General features: G+C 50.2%; 7 protein-coding genes across 7 annotated transcripts; 3 read left to right on the top strand and 4 right to left on the bottom strand.

Annotated features, from left to right (window-relative positions):
• Nucleotides 1-1,402: 1,402 nt before the first annotated feature.
• Nucleotides 1,403-4,520, bottom strand: SEPMUDRAFT_146868 (patatin-domain-containing protein). Its single transcript, XM_016903921.1, has one exon. The coding sequence runs from the start codon at nucleotides 4,437-4,439 to the stop codon at nucleotides 1,908-1,910; it is 2,532 nt and encodes an 843-aa protein (XP_016766099.1). The 5' UTR covers nucleotides 4,440-4,520; the 3' UTR covers nucleotides 1,403-1,907.
• A 207-nt stretch (nucleotides 4,521-4,727) lies between these two features.
• SEPMUDRAFT_146867 (peptidase M22, glycoprotease) lies at nucleotides 4,728-6,513 on the top strand. The gene has a single exon (XM_016903920.1). The coding sequence runs from the start codon at nucleotides 4,757-4,759 to the stop codon at nucleotides 6,110-6,112; it is 1,356 nt and encodes a 451-aa protein (XP_016766098.1). The 5' UTR covers nucleotides 4,728-4,756; the 3' UTR covers nucleotides 6,113-6,513.
• A 400-nt stretch (nucleotides 6,514-6,913) lies between these two features.
• SEPMUDRAFT_153787 (uncharacterized protein) lies at nucleotides 6,914-7,915 on the top strand (the record flags this gene model as incomplete). Its single annotated transcript, XM_016907529.1, has 3 exons — nucleotides 6,914-7,300; nucleotides 7,370-7,493; nucleotides 7,558-7,915. 3 exons carry the CDS (start codon nucleotides 6,914-6,916, stop codon nucleotides 7,713-7,715), a joined length of 669 nt encoding a protein of 222 aa, XP_016766097.1. The 3' UTR covers nucleotides 7,716-7,915.
• A 71-nt stretch (nucleotides 7,916-7,986) lies between these two features.
• On the bottom strand, nucleotides 7,987-11,203 carry SEPMUDRAFT_146866 (MFS general substrate transporter). The gene is made up of 2 exons (XM_016903919.1): nucleotides 10,284-11,203; nucleotides 7,987-10,170 (listed from the first exon to the last, which is right to left on the bottom strand). The coding sequence occupies exons 1-2, from the start codon at nucleotides 10,643-10,645 to the stop codon at nucleotides 8,394-8,396; spliced, it is 2,139 nt and encodes a 712-aa protein (XP_016766096.1). The 5' UTR covers nucleotides 10,646-11,203; the 3' UTR covers nucleotides 7,987-8,393.
• A 1,522-nt stretch (nucleotides 11,204-12,725) lies between these two features.
• Nucleotides 12,726-15,407, bottom strand: SEPMUDRAFT_146865 (uncharacterized protein). Its single transcript, XM_016903918.1, has one exon. It carries the CDS (start codon nucleotides 15,393-15,395, stop codon nucleotides 12,768-12,770), a length of 2,628 nt encoding a protein of 875 aa, XP_016766095.1. The 5' UTR covers nucleotides 15,396-15,407; the 3' UTR covers nucleotides 12,726-12,767.
• Nucleotides 15,408-15,986: 579 nt separating this feature from the next.
• On the top strand, nucleotides 15,987-17,050 carry SEPMUDRAFT_105146 (uncharacterized protein; the record flags this gene model as incomplete). Its single annotated transcript, XM_016900566.1, has 2 exons — nucleotides 15,987-16,340; nucleotides 16,631-17,050. 2 exons carry the CDS (start codon nucleotides 15,987-15,989, stop codon nucleotides 17,048-17,050), a joined length of 774 nt encoding a protein of 257 aa, XP_016766094.1.
• A 129-nt stretch (nucleotides 17,051-17,179) lies between these two features.
• SEPMUDRAFT_130617 (6-phosphogluconate dehydrogenase C-terminal domain-like protein) lies at nucleotides 17,180-18,677 on the bottom strand. Its single transcript, XM_016902368.1, has 3 exons — nucleotides 18,513-18,677; nucleotides 17,722-18,420; nucleotides 17,180-17,581 (listed from the first exon to the last, which is right to left on the bottom strand). Exons 1-3 carry the CDS (start codon nucleotides 18,620-18,622, stop codon nucleotides 17,362-17,364), a joined length of 1,029 nt encoding a protein of 342 aa, XP_016766093.1. The 5' UTR covers nucleotides 18,623-18,677; the 3' UTR covers nucleotides 17,180-17,361.
• Nucleotides 18,678-18,691: the final 14 nt, after the last annotated feature.

Raw genomic sequence — 18,691 nt, 5'->3', positions numbered from 1 at the left:
CAAAAGTCTTCTTCTTCTTCTTCTTCACCTGTAGGTATCCATACTTCTACACCTCAGGTAAGGTACATGTACGTATCCGCAAGTCAGCTTACCTTACGGTACCTTGACTACCTGACCTATATACATAATGTACTTCCAAGCCTCTTTGTGATGATGATGATGATGATGCTGATGATGAGTGGCGCGGCTCTCTCGGACACAGCTTCTATCATGTTGTGCACCGTAAGCACCATTCGCGCCATCGAAACACTGATATTATCGCCCGCCGCACACGCCTATCTGTGCATCGGACAGCGATGACCGACCGACCGACCGACCGAGTTGTTACCACATCCAAACTTTGACATGTCCATCGGGGACACATGCCAAAAGAAGACTGTAGCGACACAAGACTGGACGCCCTGCTCTAGCTACTAATCACGACGGTATACGCTGTACAGGTAGATACATGTAGTTAGGTAGGAGATAGGTAGTAAGCACTCTGCCTCCTACATATCAGGTATATACATAAGGTAGGTATATTTTCGCCAACCCCGCCATCTACGGTAGGTACTGTAAGACTGTATCCATCCAAGTACATGTATGTAGGTAGGGACACAGTAGCAACACCCGGTGCCTACCAACGAGACGAACAATCGCTACGACGTGTTTTTTCTGGTAGTAGCCTATCGGACCATTTACCTACCTAGGTATATAGAAGTAACACCTATCTTCTCTAGATAAGATATGCGAAGGTACGGTACGGGTGTAAGGTACGGCACTTACTTACTGTATGAATACCTTAGACCTAACCTGACACTGAACCTGACCTTTAGGCGCACGCAGCTCGCAATCAATCAATTGATACAAGCCCTGCTATATATTGTTAAGGTAAGGTAAGGTACATGTATGTAGGAGGTAGTTGGTAGTTCTTTCCCTCTTTTACTAGGAGGTACATACCTAGGACATACCTAGGTGCCTGGTACCAGATATAGATACATATCGCTAAAACGTACTGCTACGTACATACAATACCTACATACCTTACCTACCGTAGGGTAGGAGGTAGGTTCATCAATACATACTCAGGTAGGTATCAACAGACAGCAAAAGAATTGGGCGCGCTAATAGTATAGACAGAAACTTTTCTCAGATTAGACTTAACACTAGAACTACCTCCTAGACTTACATCCATCATCACTACTCACTACTCATTAGAGAGAACAGGACAAGAGACAAGAGACAAGAAACAAGACAACTAATAAACTAACGAGACTTGACTTTCCCTACCTACCTTAGGGTTCAGGTGCTAGATTCAAACTTTCCCCAAATTTTTTCTTGAATCATTATTGGAAAAAGACCCAACAAGATCAGGAACCAAGACTGAGACTGAGACTAAGAGCAAGAGCAAGACAAGCTATTGGGCTATTTCTCTATCGAGGTATCTAGGTAGGTATATTATACTATACCCTTATCATCCATCCATCCATCCAGTGATATCATCATTATCAATCTTGGGGTTTTCAACAATGGAGGTAGGAGTGTAGGAGGTAGCAACAACGACGACAACGACAACACGCTTAAACGCTTGAGACTTCTCTGGGTGGGGTGGGGGTTTTTTCGAAGACCCCCCGCCCCGAACGAACGACCGCTTCGTCATTCTCTCTGACCTTGGTTTTTCCTTTTTTTTTGTTGGACTTGCCTTGGCTTCCATGTTTTGATTCATTCATCGCTTTCAGACAGGCCGTTGGAGACTCAAGCCTATACTTTTTTTTTCTTTTTTGCTGATGAAACAATTTGAACAGCTGTTCCAGGCCGAGGGCTTTGTAGAAACACCAAGTGGATGAACTGTTGATCCTTGCAGATGGGACGTCAAGAACCAATCACATCCCTTCTCGTAAAGCATTGCTTGCTCTTCAACCGCTCTCTCAGTCGTCCCCTGTAGTCTCGTACTCAGTATCGCTCCGACCGTCCGCATCCCCGTCCGTTTCACTCCCAAAGAGAATATCGTCATCATCGTCGAAAAAGACACGACTCTGCCGGACTAGTTCATCCACAACATTACTCCTCCTTCTCGACTGCTCCCTCGCATGATGAGAAGAAGGGGAAGGAACAGCAAGTTCCCTCGGTGAAGGTCGGACAGTTTCGATGGAACTCCTACTCGTACTGTTATTGTTGCTGTTGTTGGGAGAAGTCTGCATCGCGCCCCACAAATTCGACATCCTCTTCGCCAAAGAAGGAGATTCCTGTCTTTCCACAGAAGAAGTAGATGCGAAATTGAACCGATCGACTTCTCGTCCCGGCGTAAGGAGATTTTCGGGGACTTCTACGACGCCATTGTTGGCTTTTGCTTGTGCGAGGAGGGAAGTGAGATCGTCTTCGCTGAGCACCGATCTGAGGGCTCGAGGAGGCGACAGGGGAGAAGGTTGATCGGGTGAATGAGAAGGTGCGACAACCGGAGGCTCTTCATCTGGAGCGTGATATTGTGTATAAGCATCTCGAATGACCTTTTCGAGTGCCATGCGATTGCTGACGAATTTCAATTTCGGCCATGTCGCCAATTGTCCTGCGGTGATTTGTCTTGCGAGCCGGTCCATTGTAGGATCGGTGAGGATGTTCCAGAAATCGGACATGCACGTTTTGGGCCAGATGGTGATGGTGCCTGAGAAGCGCTGGAGAAAGACTTCGGACCAATCTTGTCCCATAGGACGAGGCAGTAGTTCCAAGTGCCGCAAGACTTTGAGCCATTTGTTCAAGTCTAGTTTGATGAATTGTTCGATAGCTGAACCAAAGAACCCCCCTCGCCAGCCTCTTCCGCGGCGGTGCGTGACGGGTCGACCGACGGTGCCTCGATTGGAAAAGAACCAGAGCGAGACGTGAGGGTTGACTTGTGAGACGATACTGAAATTTACCCCAAAATGTGTGTTGAGACTCTTCAAGGGAATGTCTGTTCGGAGTGACCCATCTTTCCACTTGTGTCCGAAGCTGAAAGGTTCCAGCTTGCCACTTGGAAGTTTCCGCATCAAAACAACAGGGTTGAGGATTCCGGGTACAGCAGCACTTGCGATCACTGCGGACCAGATCACGCAGTCTGGCGCTGTGACGTAGTTGGCCAGAATCGCAGGAGAGTGCGGGTCTGAAGGCACAGTCGACACGTTAAGGATGCGACCCGTGAGTTGGTAAGCCTCCTTGAATGTGAGACTACCTCGACAAAACCAGGCACATCTCTTCGCCCAATCGACTGAATCAAAGCGAGCGCCCGTACGCCAGTAGCGAAACCACCATATTCGGATGGACTCATGGCAGGCTGTGATCCTGGTCGCTAGAGCGGGAATCAGAAGCTTTTTGAGCTCTTCATCCGTCCTCGTACATAGCAAAGCAGCTACCACGGCACCCCCAGAAGTTCCAGTGATGATGGGAGGTAGAATATCGGCATCTAGAAGAGATTTTGCAATGCCAAAATGATAGTAGGCAAAAGTCGCACCACCGCTCAGACACAGAGCTGATCGTCCCAGGTTCGCAGACAGACGATCCGAGAGGGTGCGCTTATCTGCCGGGGTCAGCTGAGAGCTGGAGAAGATGTATTTAAGTGCCATGGACGTTTCGTCGATGTAACTTTGCAACAGGTTCTTGGTGCCATAGTAAGTCTCGGAGTAGAGGCGCGGATTCTCGATGCCAGCGAAATTCGCTTTGACACACGATTCTAGCACTTTGCGCAAGAGATCGATCGGCCTTTCACCACTTTCTCTTCCCCCAGTGCGTCCTCGACTACTCCGCTCATCTTCCTCTGCCTGCTTACGCAGATGTTGCAGCTGCCGCAAGACTTGCTTGATCATCTTCCAATCATAGTATGATCCCTCATCGTCGGCCTTCCACTTGTCGTTGCCCAAATGCCGATCGAGCTCCTCTGCTGCCTTGACCCATCCCTCGTAATGGTCTTGTTTCCGCAAAGCCTTTCTCAGTCGATCACGCTGCCCTCGCCAGGTCACGTATTGCTCGTAGAACCAAATGTAGAGACGTGTAAAGGCATAGCAAGTACCCAGGAAGCCGATCCAGCCAAAGATAAATAAGAGCAGCGGGTATTTGGCGAAGCTGTACGTCCAGCCCTCTCTCGTCTCATCCCGACCGCGCCGGGCCTGCTTCTTATGTCGGCTCTTACTGGACTTTCTGCTCGCTCTGGAACGCGAAGCGCCCGGACGCCGTAGCTGTCGTTGTCGCACCGGTCGCCAATCGTTGAGGGCCGTAATACGTTCTGCCTCTTTGGTCTTCTCCAGTCGACTCAAGTCTTCTTCCGAGGGCGAGGCGGCGAGTGCGTTGCTGGGCGCGTCGAGAGCAGCCGCGAACTGGAGGATATCGTCCTCTTCATAGAAGTCATTGTCCCATTCCGGCAGCGTCTTATAGTCCCAGGCCTCAGGCGAGGTCACCGCAATTCCGTCGGTACGCACATCTGGGTCGGCCATGGCGCGCGATGCATCATCTCATCAGTGTTGGACGTAGGAGGTACATTTAGGGCGTACTGTAAATGCCTGGTCGGAGTCGATGGTGAGAGCGAGACAAGCTGTGTCTTGGTGCTGTCAACCACCCGTTCAACCCACGAAGGTGCACGCGCCAGTGATGTCAATTCGCAAGCACGGCACGCTCGTGCCAACAAACCTTATTCGCGTCCCTGCATCGTCTTTCCCCTTGTGAGTTCGTGTGTGAGTTCTGTTGTACGAGAAGTGCAACTCTTCTTCACACCCGACCCGACCAGCATCACCCTCGGCAATACTCCTTGTACATGCTGCCACTGTCGCTCCACTCCAATCGAGTGGCGTCGACGTTCATCCGCAGCCATGTGATACGGAATCGCATTTGGACGCGCCGTGCCCATCTCAGAACCCTCACGACTCTGGCCATTGAGACTTCCTGTGATGATACTTCGGTAGCCATCCTGTCCTCATCAGAACAAGACGGGACTCAAGTTCATTTCCACGAAAAGATCACAGCGAACAATGACGCCTATAATGGCATACATCCGTTGGTGGCACTTCACTCCCATCGAGCCAATCTGGCGCCACTCATACAAAAAGCCCTGAAGCAGTGCCCTTCCCAGATTGACTTCATTTCCGCCACCAGAGGCCCAGGCATGCGATCAAACCTCGCTGTAGGCCTCGATACTGCCAAAGGCCTGGCTCTGGGACTGAATATCCCATTCCTTGGAGTGCATCACATGCAGGCACATGCTCTCACCCCAAGACTTGTGCTTGCTATGAACGCCCCCCCTTCAAGTGTCGATGATGTAGTACAGCCCGCCTTTCCCTTCCTCACAGTGCTCGTCAGTGGAGGCCATACCATGCTCATTGACTCTGCCGGCTTGACAGACCATTCCATTCTCGCGGAAACATGCGACATTGCGCTGGGGGATTGTCTGGATAAAGCTGCTCGGGCGATCCTACCTCGTGATCTCCTCCAAGCCCCCTATGGCAAAGCGCTGGAAGACTTTGCTTTCCCGCAGGCGCCATTGGACTACGACTATACGGCACCGACACGCCGAAAAGAAGAACTGGAGTACCGACAAACTCGCTGGTATTGGGGTCTCAAGCCGGTGTTCGCTGACAGCAAGGGTGGTATGAAAACATCCCGCCGAATGGCCTACTCTTTCGCTGGTCTTCTATCAGCAGTCGAACGCCTGCTCCATCGCAAGACCGCTCCTGATGGCCATCTGACAGACGAGCAACGTAAGCAGGAAGAAATCTCAGTTGACGAACGGCGTGATCTGGCCAGAGAGATTCAGCGCGTGGCTTTCGAGCATCTGGCTTCAAGGGTGCTGTTACACCTCTCATCTATGTCCAGTGTCGCGTCGATCAACACCATGGTCGTGTCAGGAGGCGTAGCATCTAATCATTATCTTCGGCACATCATGCGTTCCATGCTTGATGCTCGAGGGTATACTCACATCAAGTTGGAGTTTCCTCCCGTCGAATTATGCACTGATAATGCACTAATGATCGCCTGGACGGGATTGGAAATGTGGCGAGCTGGGTACAGGTCGGACTTGGACATTGAACCCATCAGGAAGTGGAGCATGGACCCGAAAGCTGAGGATGGAGGAATACTGGGAGTGGGAGGGTGGAGACATGATGGGCAAAGCTGAATACAGCACAATTTCAAGTTCAACCATGTACTTCTAGAATCCCGCAAGCAGGCAGGCTTTGTGTGACGATGATAATATTTGTTGTGGAAGGCCACATGCCTACCACTTTAGCAGAGCGAAGGCTTGTTGCTTGCTTCTGCTTCCAGATGCCCTTTCAGCTAACATACCAAGGTTCGACTTGCATCATCATAGCGGTTAGTCCAGTGTTGACTGACCGGTCGTGGGGTGGTATACGGTCGCAAAGGAGTTGACATTACGACTGTCGCTAGACATGGCGAAGATGTTGATGTCTCACATGCCAGGAAGATGAGGTGCGACGTGTTGCAAGTGGGAAGAAAGAGAAGAAGAAAGGAAGAGCAGGCCAAGTCTAGTGTCACCAACGTTGGTTCCATGGGCGCACCGTGTACATGTAATGTAACTCTCTCAGTCTTCCGCATCTTTGTTCCCAGCGCAGACCGGTCGGGGAAATGGGATGGTGATGTCCGAGTGGGCTGGTCGCGTGGGAGAGAAGTCGTGGTTGAAGGCAGTCTCGACCCAAGAACAATTCTCTTTCGGGGCAAGAGCAGCAGCAGCAGCTCGAGGCAAGCACGTTCCGAAAATAATCATGTCTAGTCGGCAAGTGGCAAGTACCTACATATAAAGATACGGCTCACCCGCACCTTCTTGTTGCTTCAACAGGTTGTCTTCATCATCCACTTCCTACACCTCAGTACCTCTCAAGGCATACCAAGACCATCTCGCAAGCACCCCCTAGGCACTCCCAGTTCTACCACATAGACAAGATACCTACCTACCACCACGATGCTCTTCCACCTCTCCCTCGCCTGCGTGCTCTCCACAGCAGTCGCAATGGCATATCCTCAAGCATACTCGCCTCCAACCTACCCTCCTTTCGGCAACACTTCCCATCCACAATCACCACTGAGCAATGCCGAGTTTGGTCTGCGCATGAGAGTCCCAAATCCAATAAACCCGTACGCTGGACTGGTGGCCACCAAGAATGGAACGAGCCAACAACTTCTGATGGTTGCTCACACTCTCTCGGGCCCGGACACGGCATATGATACGACTCCAGCATATACTGTTGGCACAGAGTCACTTGGGACTCAAAAACTCTATGGCCCCAACTTTGTGGAGTTGAACCTGGATGTGAATGGCACTCAGTATGGGCTGAGTACTCCTGACATTGTAAGTACTATATCTTGGCATTTTGTTCCGGGTCTCAAGCATACACTTAGATACTGACGTTCATGAAAGGGCGGGATTCACGGCATTGCCTACCCTGTCACCGCATCCGCAGGGTATCATGTCAAAGAATGGCTCGTTGCCAGCACGGGAGAAGTCAATCATAAGCTCACTGCAGCCAGCCAGCAGTTTCTGGGTGAGACTACCTATGTTGCAATTCTGGTAATTTCGTCTTAGATACTAACGCCAACGTGATACAGCCTGCAATGCGACTGTCAACGGCAAGCATGTGATGATTCTCAGCTGGGGAAGCTCTTCTCTGAACGGCACTTATCCATCAGGATGTACGTCCACCTCGGTCTCGGTGACCTGCAACGTACCTGGAAGCCGATGGCCTATGTGTGTGACGAAGGGTTAAGCGGCCCTTTTTTTTCGCTGAAGACCACGAAGAAAAGGAACAGACGAGAAAAGTCATCGAGCTGCACAGACGTTATGAAGGTTGATTTGAAGGAGTTGGGCGTACTTTTGTGATTTGGAGACTGCTAGACCAGACTCTTTTCATTCTTTCCACGACCACCTAGGTGACATGAGCTGGCTAGACAGACTCAGTGATATCAGAAGAAAACGTACTGCTTGAATCGGGGAACTTGGGCATTTAAATGATGATGATGACGATGATGTAGAGAATTCTCCTATTGACATATTGAACTTTGAGCATACATACAATGCCTGATTTTCATTGTCGTGCCCGTTCGTAGCTTTCTTTTCGTCTTGGTATCAAAATCTGCCGTATCGTCACACGATTACTGTTACAAGTCTTGTTCTCTCTGCTGTCATGCACATCCATGCCTGCCATCCATCCATGCCTGCCATCCATCATCCATGCCATACCCCACTCTATTCCATCCTATTCCATCCTATTCCAATTACTAAATTCTTATTTCTTCTCTTCTCTTCTCTTCCACCTACAGGTAGATCTAGTTCAAAACTCCTCGCTAAACAGAAACCCGAAAAACCCCCGCCCAATTCATTCATTCTCCATCCCCACATTTCCTCTTCCCTAAATATTGTCCACTCAACTCAATTTTCACGGTATTCACCCCTTCTTCGACTTTCTAGAACCCATCGATCCAGCTCTCGAAGTTCCCCGACTTCTCGTCGTCGTCATCCCTCCAACAAGACTATTACTTCGACTTCTTTCTTTCCCTTCTTTCGCATCTTTCGCATCTTTCGTCGCAGAATTCTTGAATGATTCTCGAGTATTCACACGATCTAGATCAAAGGGATTACCATTATAGTATGTGGTTCCTCCTGCTGCTGGAATTCTCGTGCGAGAACGTGTAGAAGTGATGGGGGCGAAAGTGGGTTCGTCTCGTTCGTTGTCGTCTTCGGTGGTGGCGGAGGAAGAGGAAATGAGGGATTCGCGACGAGGGAGGGGATCTTCGACTTCTTCGATGGGGCGGGATGATGGAGCGGTTTTTTGTTTTTGTGGTTTTTGTTCCGAAGAAGAAAAGTCGGATTTTTCGAGGTCAGTGGAAGTTTCTGTTGTGTCGTAACCTTCGCCTCCTCCTCCTCCTGCTTCTTTCATTTTTTCGATTTGAGGCATTTGTTTTCCTCCTTCTGCTTCGTCTACTTCAGCTTCATCATCTGAAGAGGCAGAAGAGGAGCCACCGGATTTACTCTGTTGACCAGCCATGTCGCGCATGAATTTATCGGATTGCGCGGCATATTTACAATTAACGCGGACTTTGGCACCGTATTTGTAAAAGAGAAAGGGAAAAGGTACGCATGCGAGGGCGAGAAAGGCCGGGACGGAACTGGCCCAGTGGATTCCAAGGTTGGCGTACATTTGGCGGGTGAAGAGGGGGAAAGCTGCTCCGAAGAGGGATCGAAGGACGGAGTTGGCGGCGAGGACCGAGGCGGCGAAGATGGTGTAGGCGTCGATGAGGTAGTTCATGATTCCGAGGAAAATCAAGACCATGCCGAAGCCAAAGGGAGCTCCGGCCATGATGGAGACGATCCAGTGGATGGAAGGGTAGTTGGTCCATGCGAACCAGAAAAGCCCAATAGGAACTGCAATCGAGCCGACCATACACAAGGGAAGACGAGCTTCGGGAGGCGCAAAGCCTTTGTGCTTGTCCGAGATTCCCACATATCGTTTGTTGTCCCAGATGGCATATCCCACTGCAAGCAACATGCCCACTGCCACGCCCAGGAAGGCCAGTCCGCCAATGCCAGGGGACCAGCCACGACCTTGCTGGTAGACGATGGGGAATGCGCCAAAGCACATGTACAGCGTACCATAGATGATGGCCATGTAGATGGATAGCAGCAACACAATGGGCTCCTTGAAGAGGAGGATCCACGGTCTGGACAGCGAAGTCTTGAAGACCTCGGCAATCGATGTGCTTCCATTCTGTATTTCGCCTTTGCTCTTGTACACTTTCCCCGTCATCTTACTCAGTTTCTGCGCTCTCTTGCGCAGAATCACAGGAGGGTACGTCTCGGGCAGGAGAATGGTACCAGCGATCCAGAGGACGCCGGTGAAGATGGCCATGACGCCTTGCACCCATCGCCAGCCCACGGTCTGGCCCACGAAGCCACCGACAATGGGACCAATGACAGGACCCATGAATGGCGCTGCTGCGAACAAGGACATGGCGAGACCTCGCTCTCGGGATGCGAACATGTCTGCAATCACACCTCCCGCGTTGGTGAGAGGGCTGGATCCGATGGCGCCAGCGAGGAAGCGTTGAATGATGAGAGTCCAGATGTTTTGCGAGCCGGCTGCACCAGCATTGAAAGCAGTCAGGCCTGCGTAAGTGCCGAAGAACAGGTACTGTCTCCCGAACAATTCGGACATGGGTGCCCATCTGTGTATATGTGTGTGTTGTCAGCACTCTCTTTTTTTGGATCCTTTTTTGTCTCCTGACCGGCAGCAACAACAACAACAACAACACCAGATTCTCGATGAATGCCAACTTACAGCAAAGGTCCAATTGCGAATCCCAACACAAACAACGATACACCAAGTGTAGCAACTTCCTGACTACATCCAAACTCGGCGATGATTTCCCTGGTACCGCCCGAATAAGCGCTCGACACAAACGCAACCGCGAGCGTCGCCAACGCGACCAGCATTGTCAAACTCCATTTCTTGATCTCGCCATACAACATGGGATTTCTCGGATCATTGTCTATCCACACGACCACGTATGGATCATCTTCTGTTCCCGAACCATCGTATTGCCATTTCTCAACATCTGGAGTGATGCCACTTTGGTCCAGGACTTGTCGAAAGTGATTGATGGGCGTCGGCTTGCCGGACTCGACGTCCTTGTCGGCCATGGTTTTTTATTTGTTGATAATCCTCGTCCCGAATTGCGAAATCCTCACGTGTTGTGCAAGGTAGATGGCGTCGTGCTGCCCGCTTCCCTGCTTGAGAGGAAAGGTTGTTGAGAGTAAAGTATATCGACGACTTTCTCTTTTTTTTTGTTGTTGTGATTTATTCGTTTCTCATTCGATGGGATACAACAAATGCAGCGGCTGGTTCGCGCGTGTTGACGAGGAGAAGAAGAATCAAGGTCACCGCCGTCGTTTATTCGTAGCGCTCTCTCTCTTTCTCTAGTCGTATTGATGCGTTGGGTCTATCCGTCGTATCGAGGGTGTTCAATCCAGGGATATCCAGCCCAGTTTCCCCTCAAAAAGTGTAATCTGTGGCACCGCAGCTAGTGAAAGAGAACAATAGAATAAATGTGTGTGTGTGTGTGTAACTAGGAGGGAGACAGGAGGACACGGGGCTCATCAGGGTTTTGTTCACACAAGATCAACATCGGCAGGCAAAAAGAAGTGGAAAGGCGGATCATCAACATTCGGCGAAAGGCAGCAAACACGACTATAACTCCGTTCCGCGTGTGACAGTGTGTTCCCACTGTTTTTAAAGAGAAGAAGAAGCAGCAGTTGGCAACAGTCTCAGCCTCAGCCGCCGCCGACGCGAGTAAAATAGAAACAAGCAAGCAACACACAAGCGAATGAATGATGACGAACACGAAAAAGACGACGGACTGTCCGAGTGACGGGCAAACGGGGAGCCAAGGCAAAACTTCCCCTTCTCGTGCATTGTGTATGGTCACTGTACTGTAGTGGATTTGTGTGGCGTTTTTTTTCTCTCCTTCGATGCTACCTCCTAGGCTCCTACAGTGCCGTGCCCGACCAGTGGAATGCAAACAAAGGGACCTCGGGAATGATATGCCGTCCTACTGTGCTACCCAGAAGCCAAGCACGTCCCCCTCTCCCCTTTTAGGTATTTTTTCTCCTTTTTCTTTTTTCTGTTTTACCTCCTAAGAGAAATTGCTCGGCGGTCGGCGGTGGCGGCTCCGTCTCCGTTCTTCTACAGTACCCATACATGCATGTACCTCCTTACCTGCTACCGGTATCGTTGCAGAAATCTGTCTAGTAGGTAAAACAGAACGATTCAAGTCCATCAAGAGCTACGTTTCACCATGAAAAACGTGGCAATGCCAAAATGCGTTCCTGAATATTGTGGAGAGACTCTAGAGGTAGGAGGTAGAGTCTCATACACACCTCCTATATACCTCCTATGTACCTCCTACCTCCTACATAGGTACCTAAGGTAAGGTAGGTAAATTCCCACTCACTCAGCTCAAAGGGGCCCTGCGCAAAAATCTCCACTTTTTCTTTTTTTCCACGCGGCATCGCGGCCTCGCGGCATCAGCGACATCAGCAACATATGATAGGAGGTACTATCCATCCATCCATCAGTCGACCCGGCAAAATCGGCATCGGAGCTTGGCACCCACCCTAACCGAGGAGCCGAGGTAAACAGGTTACCTTACCCTTACCCTTATCTATAATCCACCTAACTACCCGTACCGGTCCCGCACCGTACCGTATCTCCAGTAGAGGACGGAAAACACGTTCGAAAAGAGAGTGTTTGTCCGTCCGTCCGTTCAGCAAGGCAAGGTAAGGCAGGGCTCCACTCGGCGACAAGGAACAGGGAATAAGGAATAAGCAAAGGAAAGGAAAAATGATACGGGGATTATTACAAGGGGAGTTGGGACTACGCGGTCGTTTTGCAGCTTTTGCTTGGGGGAGAAAAGAGAAAAGGGAGAAAATAGAAGGGAAAGGAAGAAAGAAAATAGAAAGATGGTAAAAAATGAGAAAGTGAGAGACTACCTACCTTAGGTACCTAGGTATGAGACTGACTGAATGACTGGTTCTGGTGGTCTGTCTCGTTACCTAAGGTACTTATAATGTTTCTACGATTGTCAATCAGTACCTACCCACACAGATACCTAAGCTTCACGAACGGATTCTTCAGGTCAGGTCAGGTAATGTAGGTGGAGGTTTCTGGTCAGGGAGGAGGGTATGATGCAAAAATGACTACAAAATGTATCCATTATTGGAGGTAGAATGCTTGCACTATGGTTGGAGGTATGCTAAATCATCATCAATAATCATCACCACCGTCGTCGTTCCATCCCAAAGCATCGTAAAGCGACTTTTCTTGGTCTCCCCCTCCTTTTGCCACCATTGCTGAGAAAGAGCTCGAAAGACCAATCGCAGAATCTTCCTGCTGTACACACGACACCACCACCCCTGCAGGTGAGCACTTTATTACGCCTGCCGTATCATCATCACCCAACTTCGATATTGGCGTCTCAGCCGCCAGAGAAGGCATCCTTAGCGCTCTCATCGGTGTGGCACCTATTGCGTCGTGCGCAATACCAGCACGACTGAGCGTGGGTGACTCGTTGAGAAGAGTGCCAGGTTCGCTGGCGAGTCCAGCCGGCATGAACTTTGCAAAGCCGCGAGAAGGCGTCTCGAGAACATTTTTCTGTTGTCTGTGGCGATGTCCGGTTGGGGGAATGGTGAAAGTGCTTCCGGGCACGACATGAGGCTCCGCTGGGAGTCGAGTAGCGGTAGATGGTACAACTGCCGTAGAGCCAGAGCCAAGTTCCCCCAAGCTGTGATCCGGGTTTGCTGCACGACGCCGAGGAGCTGGAGTGGCTTTGATATGTCTTGGAGTGGCAGTGATGGTCTTAGCTTCCCGCGATCCACCGGCAGCATTGCGCTGCGTGCGTGACTTGCTGGGTTTGCCGCGAGCGAGCGCTCTCGCGAAGCTCTCGTCTGCGTTTCTCGCCGTCTCCTCCGTGGCAAGAGCTCGATTGGGCTTTCTGATGCCATTCAAAGCGTCACGCAAGATCTTGTCCTCGACCGACTTGTTCTTGGCCGCCTTTTGCTGCAAGTTCTGCGTCATGGCTGACAGGTCAATCTGCTTATGTCTGGCAGCATACTGATCCAAAGCCGTTGTTCGCTTCCGGGAAATCCGCTTTGTAGCTTCGATGTTCTGGAGAGATAGTGACGGGGTCTCACTGTTCTCCCTCTTGATAAGAGTAGCAAGCGCGTCCAGATCAGTGACGGACGTCTGGAGAACAGGAGGGTTCTTGCCAACCTTGTTGAGCGTGTCTGTAGAAGTGCGACCAAGGGGCTTTCTGGCTTTCTTCTCGGGTGGCTGTCGGGTCGTGGGTTCACCTGGCTTGCGACATGTGGGAACCGCTGTCGAATTTTTATCAATCGGTCGCGGAGCACTCGGCCCGCCCAGTTTCTTGCTGGTAGAGTTGGCAATCTCGTAGATGCGTGAAGCAAAGAAGGGAATGATCACTTCGGTGGCAAAGGTTCTGAGTTCGTCCTTGGTGTCTGGCTTAATACTTCCATTCTCATCCTCCATCGTCTTCACTGGCGAAGACTCCAGAGTGTAGAAGATGTTGAGCCGCTCAATCAAGGTCTCAAGTATGGCAGTCATGTTGCTATCTTTCTTCTTGCGTTGCTTCTTATCCAAATCCGCTGGCCTGTTTTCCTGGGTTTGCGATCCCACATCCTGGACACCGTCCAGCGCGGGTACTGCGGGCAACAGTGGTGTGCTGGCCTCCAGAGCCAGAACCTCCATGATTATAATGATTTGAAGCGAAGTCTCTCGAATGCGTATGGCTTGTCCTCGACGCCGCAGGACTGCCTCGAAAGGCTCATGGGACCCGGAGTCTTTACCGGTTCCTTCCATCTTCTGCCACCACTGCTCGATGTGGTCCCTTTCACCAACGAAAAGTCCCTGCTTATCGCGCTTCGGTTTCCACTTTCGTTTTCTCTTGGGTTTGGTTCCAGGTGTGTCGAGAATTGCAAAGTCCTTGACCAGTTCGAGGAGTACATCGCGGAACTTCTTATCCATCGTGGCCGAAGTTAAGACGGTCCCGCGCAAGAAGCTAATCAGATCAGCGGGATGCGACGAGAATGCAGCTCTCGTGCGAGCAAGAGGGCCTTTGACAAAGTATGCCAATGGCGTTCTCGACAGGTACAAAGCGTCCAGATACTGCCTGGCCAATTCCTGCAGAGTGTCGTCAAGCGACGTAGGCTGGACTAGAAGACTGTCGTCCGGCATAGTGTCTCGTACTTCGACCTGCTCTGCTGTTTCCGAGGGTTCGGGATGCCGCAGGGAAAGTGTTGGCCTTGTGCTAACTCCATCCACAGCAGTCTGCTGAAAATTGACAGCAGCCGCCTTCCACCATGGCTGGCCACTCTCGCGCGACGGTTCCAATGCCCGCCGCTTGGAAAGAGACTCCAGTGGGCGGAAGTCCGATATCGCCCTTCCCAGTATCTCGTCCTTGGTCACGCATTTCGCAAGCCGACATAATGCATATCTGCGCCTCTGTACGCGTTCAATGGCGTATAGCCTCTTGTCCGAGCCATCCTCCACAATCAGAACACTTGGAACCTGTCCATATGTGTGGCAAGCTTCCAGGATGTGCACACTCGCCACGAAGAGTCGACTACCGTCCTGAGCAGTATCCAGATAAGCCAGCGGTAATTGTGAGCGTGGCAGCAGACATTGTGGGATAAAGGTTTGCGGGGCGGCGAATGGATTGGAGGAGTCGGGGCGTATCGCGAAGGGACGACGATCGAGGTCGATTCTCTCGTCGCTGAGGGCGTCCCGTTTGCGTTTGTTCGTGGGGCTGTCTCTTTCCGTGTCGCGTATGTTGTCGTTGTCGTAGTCGTTGTTGATAGACTCGTTATAAATGGACATGTTCCATAGCAGCAGTGAACAGCCGTATCAATATCATGAAGAGCATACAACTGAGAGGAAGAGGAATAGAAGCAGTAGAGTGGTGGTGAAGTGGTGAAGTGGTGGTTGTTTGAACTTGGCAGAGACGCGATGGTGTAGGACGCGACTAGACCGGCCAAATTTTATGCCGATGATACCATATTTACATATAACAGTAAACCTGCTGATTCATCTATAATCCCTGTAGGCTACCTTAACAGTTAACTCACCTAAGGTAGGTATAAATGCGTTGCTGAAGCTGTCTTCGCGGAGATACCTGGTACATGAGACTTTGAGAGAGACACCAGCCTGTAGAATGCTCACGCACATCATAACAGTATCTCAACCTCGAGAAGCTGGCGAATTTCTCGTGAGATTACTTAGTAAGCAAGAGATATCCGGTATTGAACTTCAGTTTTGGGAAATAGAGGTATGCGCGCAGCGCTGCAGGATATCAACGTCACTTTCCTGCCATTGACGCCTTCCAAGTTCCCGCACTCACGATCATCAGGTACATGAGGTGTATATACATCCAGCGTGAAAACAACATCTAGCACTACATACGTACCTATAATGACTTCTCCAACTCCCCCAAATCAGCATCAACCCTGCTGCCACCTCTTCCGCCTCCCCCTCGAGCTCCGCCAACACATCTACAGCTTCCTCATCCCCGCAGAAACCAACTTCACTCCCATTCCCGCCGCAGGCATCAATTCCGTCAACTATCGACCGCCCTCCTTGTCCCTTTTGACCATCCATCCTACCATCACCGCAGAAATTCTCAATGACTTTTACAGTCTTTCCACGTGGAAAATTGTCTGCGGCCACTCGTATAATTACTTCCGCATCGATCCTGAGCTGATGCATTTGGAACGGAGTCGCTGTCTGGCGCGGATGGAGAAGGTTGAAATGATGTTTTTTGTCGATGTACGTTCTTTTCTTTTTCTTTTTTTCTTTTCTTTCCTTTTCCCTTCAAAAGTGGAAAAGATCAAGTATAGGTAGGTAGGTATATATCTACCTTATCTTCGTATCGATGCTCTATTCCAAAAAATCTCCTACTCTCCATATGATACAATACAATGCACCTTGAGAATTCTGTCTCGTATACAAAAACATCAAACATCAAACATCAAAATTACGGATCATCAATATCGACTGAATCCCCAAAAAAACAAAGAAAAAAACAAAACATAAAGATTAACAAACCAACCATCCAGGGCGAATTCATCCTCGACTACCCCAGCTTCGGCATCCCACGTCTCTGCACCGAAATCGCCAAACGAGCACACAGAGCCTGTCAAGTTCTCCTACAAGCTCCCGAATTAAGAATCATAGTAGTAAGTTGGTGGGATACGACGACGACGACGACGACGACAACGTCCGCCGCGAAGGCAGACAGCCGTGGTGGTGGTGGGGAGGAGTGGAGGTCGAATGTTCTCGCTCCTTTGCGAATATTGGTAGATGGAAAGGAGGAGGAGGAAAAGAAGAAGAATTCTTCTTCTTATTCGAAGAGGAGATTGAGATTTGAGGTGGGAAGTGTGAATTCTGCGGAAGAATTTGGTCGGGAGGAATTCGCTGGTGCGTTGAGGGGAGTTATTGGGGAGGGGATGGTGGAGGTGCGGAATTTAGGTAAGTAGGAAGGGATGCTTTGGTTGGGGGTTTGATGATTTAGATGTGATTTTCTTTCTCTCTCTCTCTCCCCCCCCCCTCTCTTGTTGTCGCAAACACCAAGGTGCCAGGAGCAGAGATATATATACTGCAGCATAAACATTTCCATTTTCCTCGAGAAGCCCTAGAAGGATCCTACACCCGATGATTTTGACTTCTACAGTAGCTATACCTAGGTAGGTAGGTATATTCAATTGCCACTGTAGCCAAGTATTAAAAAAAAGGCCTCCTTACTCAAATACTCGCACGCCCTTCTACCCAGCCACCCCTCAATCAGTCTCTATCCTTTCCTCTTCTTCGTCCCCTCCTCTACCAAAACAGCGACATCCTCTGCAGTCTGCCCTCGTTGTCGATTCCCAATGACTTCCTTGCCGAGTTCCGTCCCATGCGCAACCAATTGATAGATTTCGGCAATGGCACGAAAAGGGGATTCCGTTTCTTGATGGAAACCCCCATCGACTTCGAAGGTTTTGGCAATTTCACGCATTTCGTCGACCCATCTAGTGAAACCAAGAAAAGAATTATTGTTATTATTATTGTTATTCGAATACGTACCTGATTTTTGGGAAGAAAACCGCAAAGGAGGGAGAGAGATAGATAGAATGAAAGAAAAGTGAAAATGAGACAACAAGGTACTCACCGGTAAGCTTTCGGTGGCATGCCCACTAACCCTCTCTCCGCCCTTCCCCTCACTCCAGGTGAACGCTCATCAAGCTCGTGCTGCAACTCCTCCAACACTCCGAGACTTTTCGCTGTAGTGTAGGATCCGATGGCCAGAGCGGTGAAGCCCTTGGAGAGAGAAGCATAACACATTTTGAGCCCGGATGCGGAACCGACCTCGTCGGAGATGTGTCGCGTGTTGAGGACTTGTGCGAGCTGAGGTTGTAGGTGATGAGGTCCGGAGAGGGGGATGCTGGGGCGAGTCCATTCGCTATTGTTATTATCCTCTGTGGAGTTGTTGTTGTTGTTGTTCTTGTTGTTGGCGTGGGGCGGTCCACCGATGATACCTCCATCAATCATCTTGACTTGGACATCTTGCGAAGCAGAAGAAGAAGAAGAAGAAGAAGAAGAAGAAGAAGAAGAAGAAGAAGCAAACAGTGCTTCAATCTCGCGTGCTCTCGCGGGACTGATAGCGTTGAGATCCAAAAAGTACAGCGTTTCCTTCCGCTCGTTATGCTTATACTTGGGGCTGGAAGTCGCTTCCGCAATCCTTTGGGCAACCTCAACAGCATCACGAGGCGGTACGATGGATAAGATGACATCGGATGAATTGCAAAGTTCAATGTCGTCGGCGACGATTTGAATGGAGTTTGCTTGGGCGCGGTCATATGTAGCTTTGCTGGTGGCGAAGGATTGAGCTCACTTTGCTAGATAAGAAGTATCTCTGGAATGGAAGATGAGTGGGCTGTTGTATCCCATCTACATGCATACCTTCTTCCTGAGATGTTCGTAATGACTTTGTAGTCGTGGGCGATGAGCAATTTGGCGATGCCTATGCCCATGTCTCCAATGGAGATGATGCCAAGAGTTGCACGAGACATTGCGGCGGTACGGTAGGAGGTAGGAGTGTGGCGTGGCAATGGTGGCGGTACTGGCGGGGAGGTAATGTA

The sequence above is a fragment of the Sphaerulina musiva genome, assembly GCF_000320565.1.
Source record: "Sphaerulina musiva SO2202 unplaced genomic scaffold SEPMUscaffold_1, whole genome shotgun sequence".
Classification (NCBI taxonomy): domain Eukaryota; kingdom Fungi; phylum Ascomycota; class Dothideomycetes; order Mycosphaerellales; family Mycosphaerellaceae; genus Sphaerulina; species Sphaerulina musiva.
The sequence above is the reverse complement of the archived record's forward strand: the minus strand, read 5'-3'. Positions and strand labels throughout refer to the sequence as shown.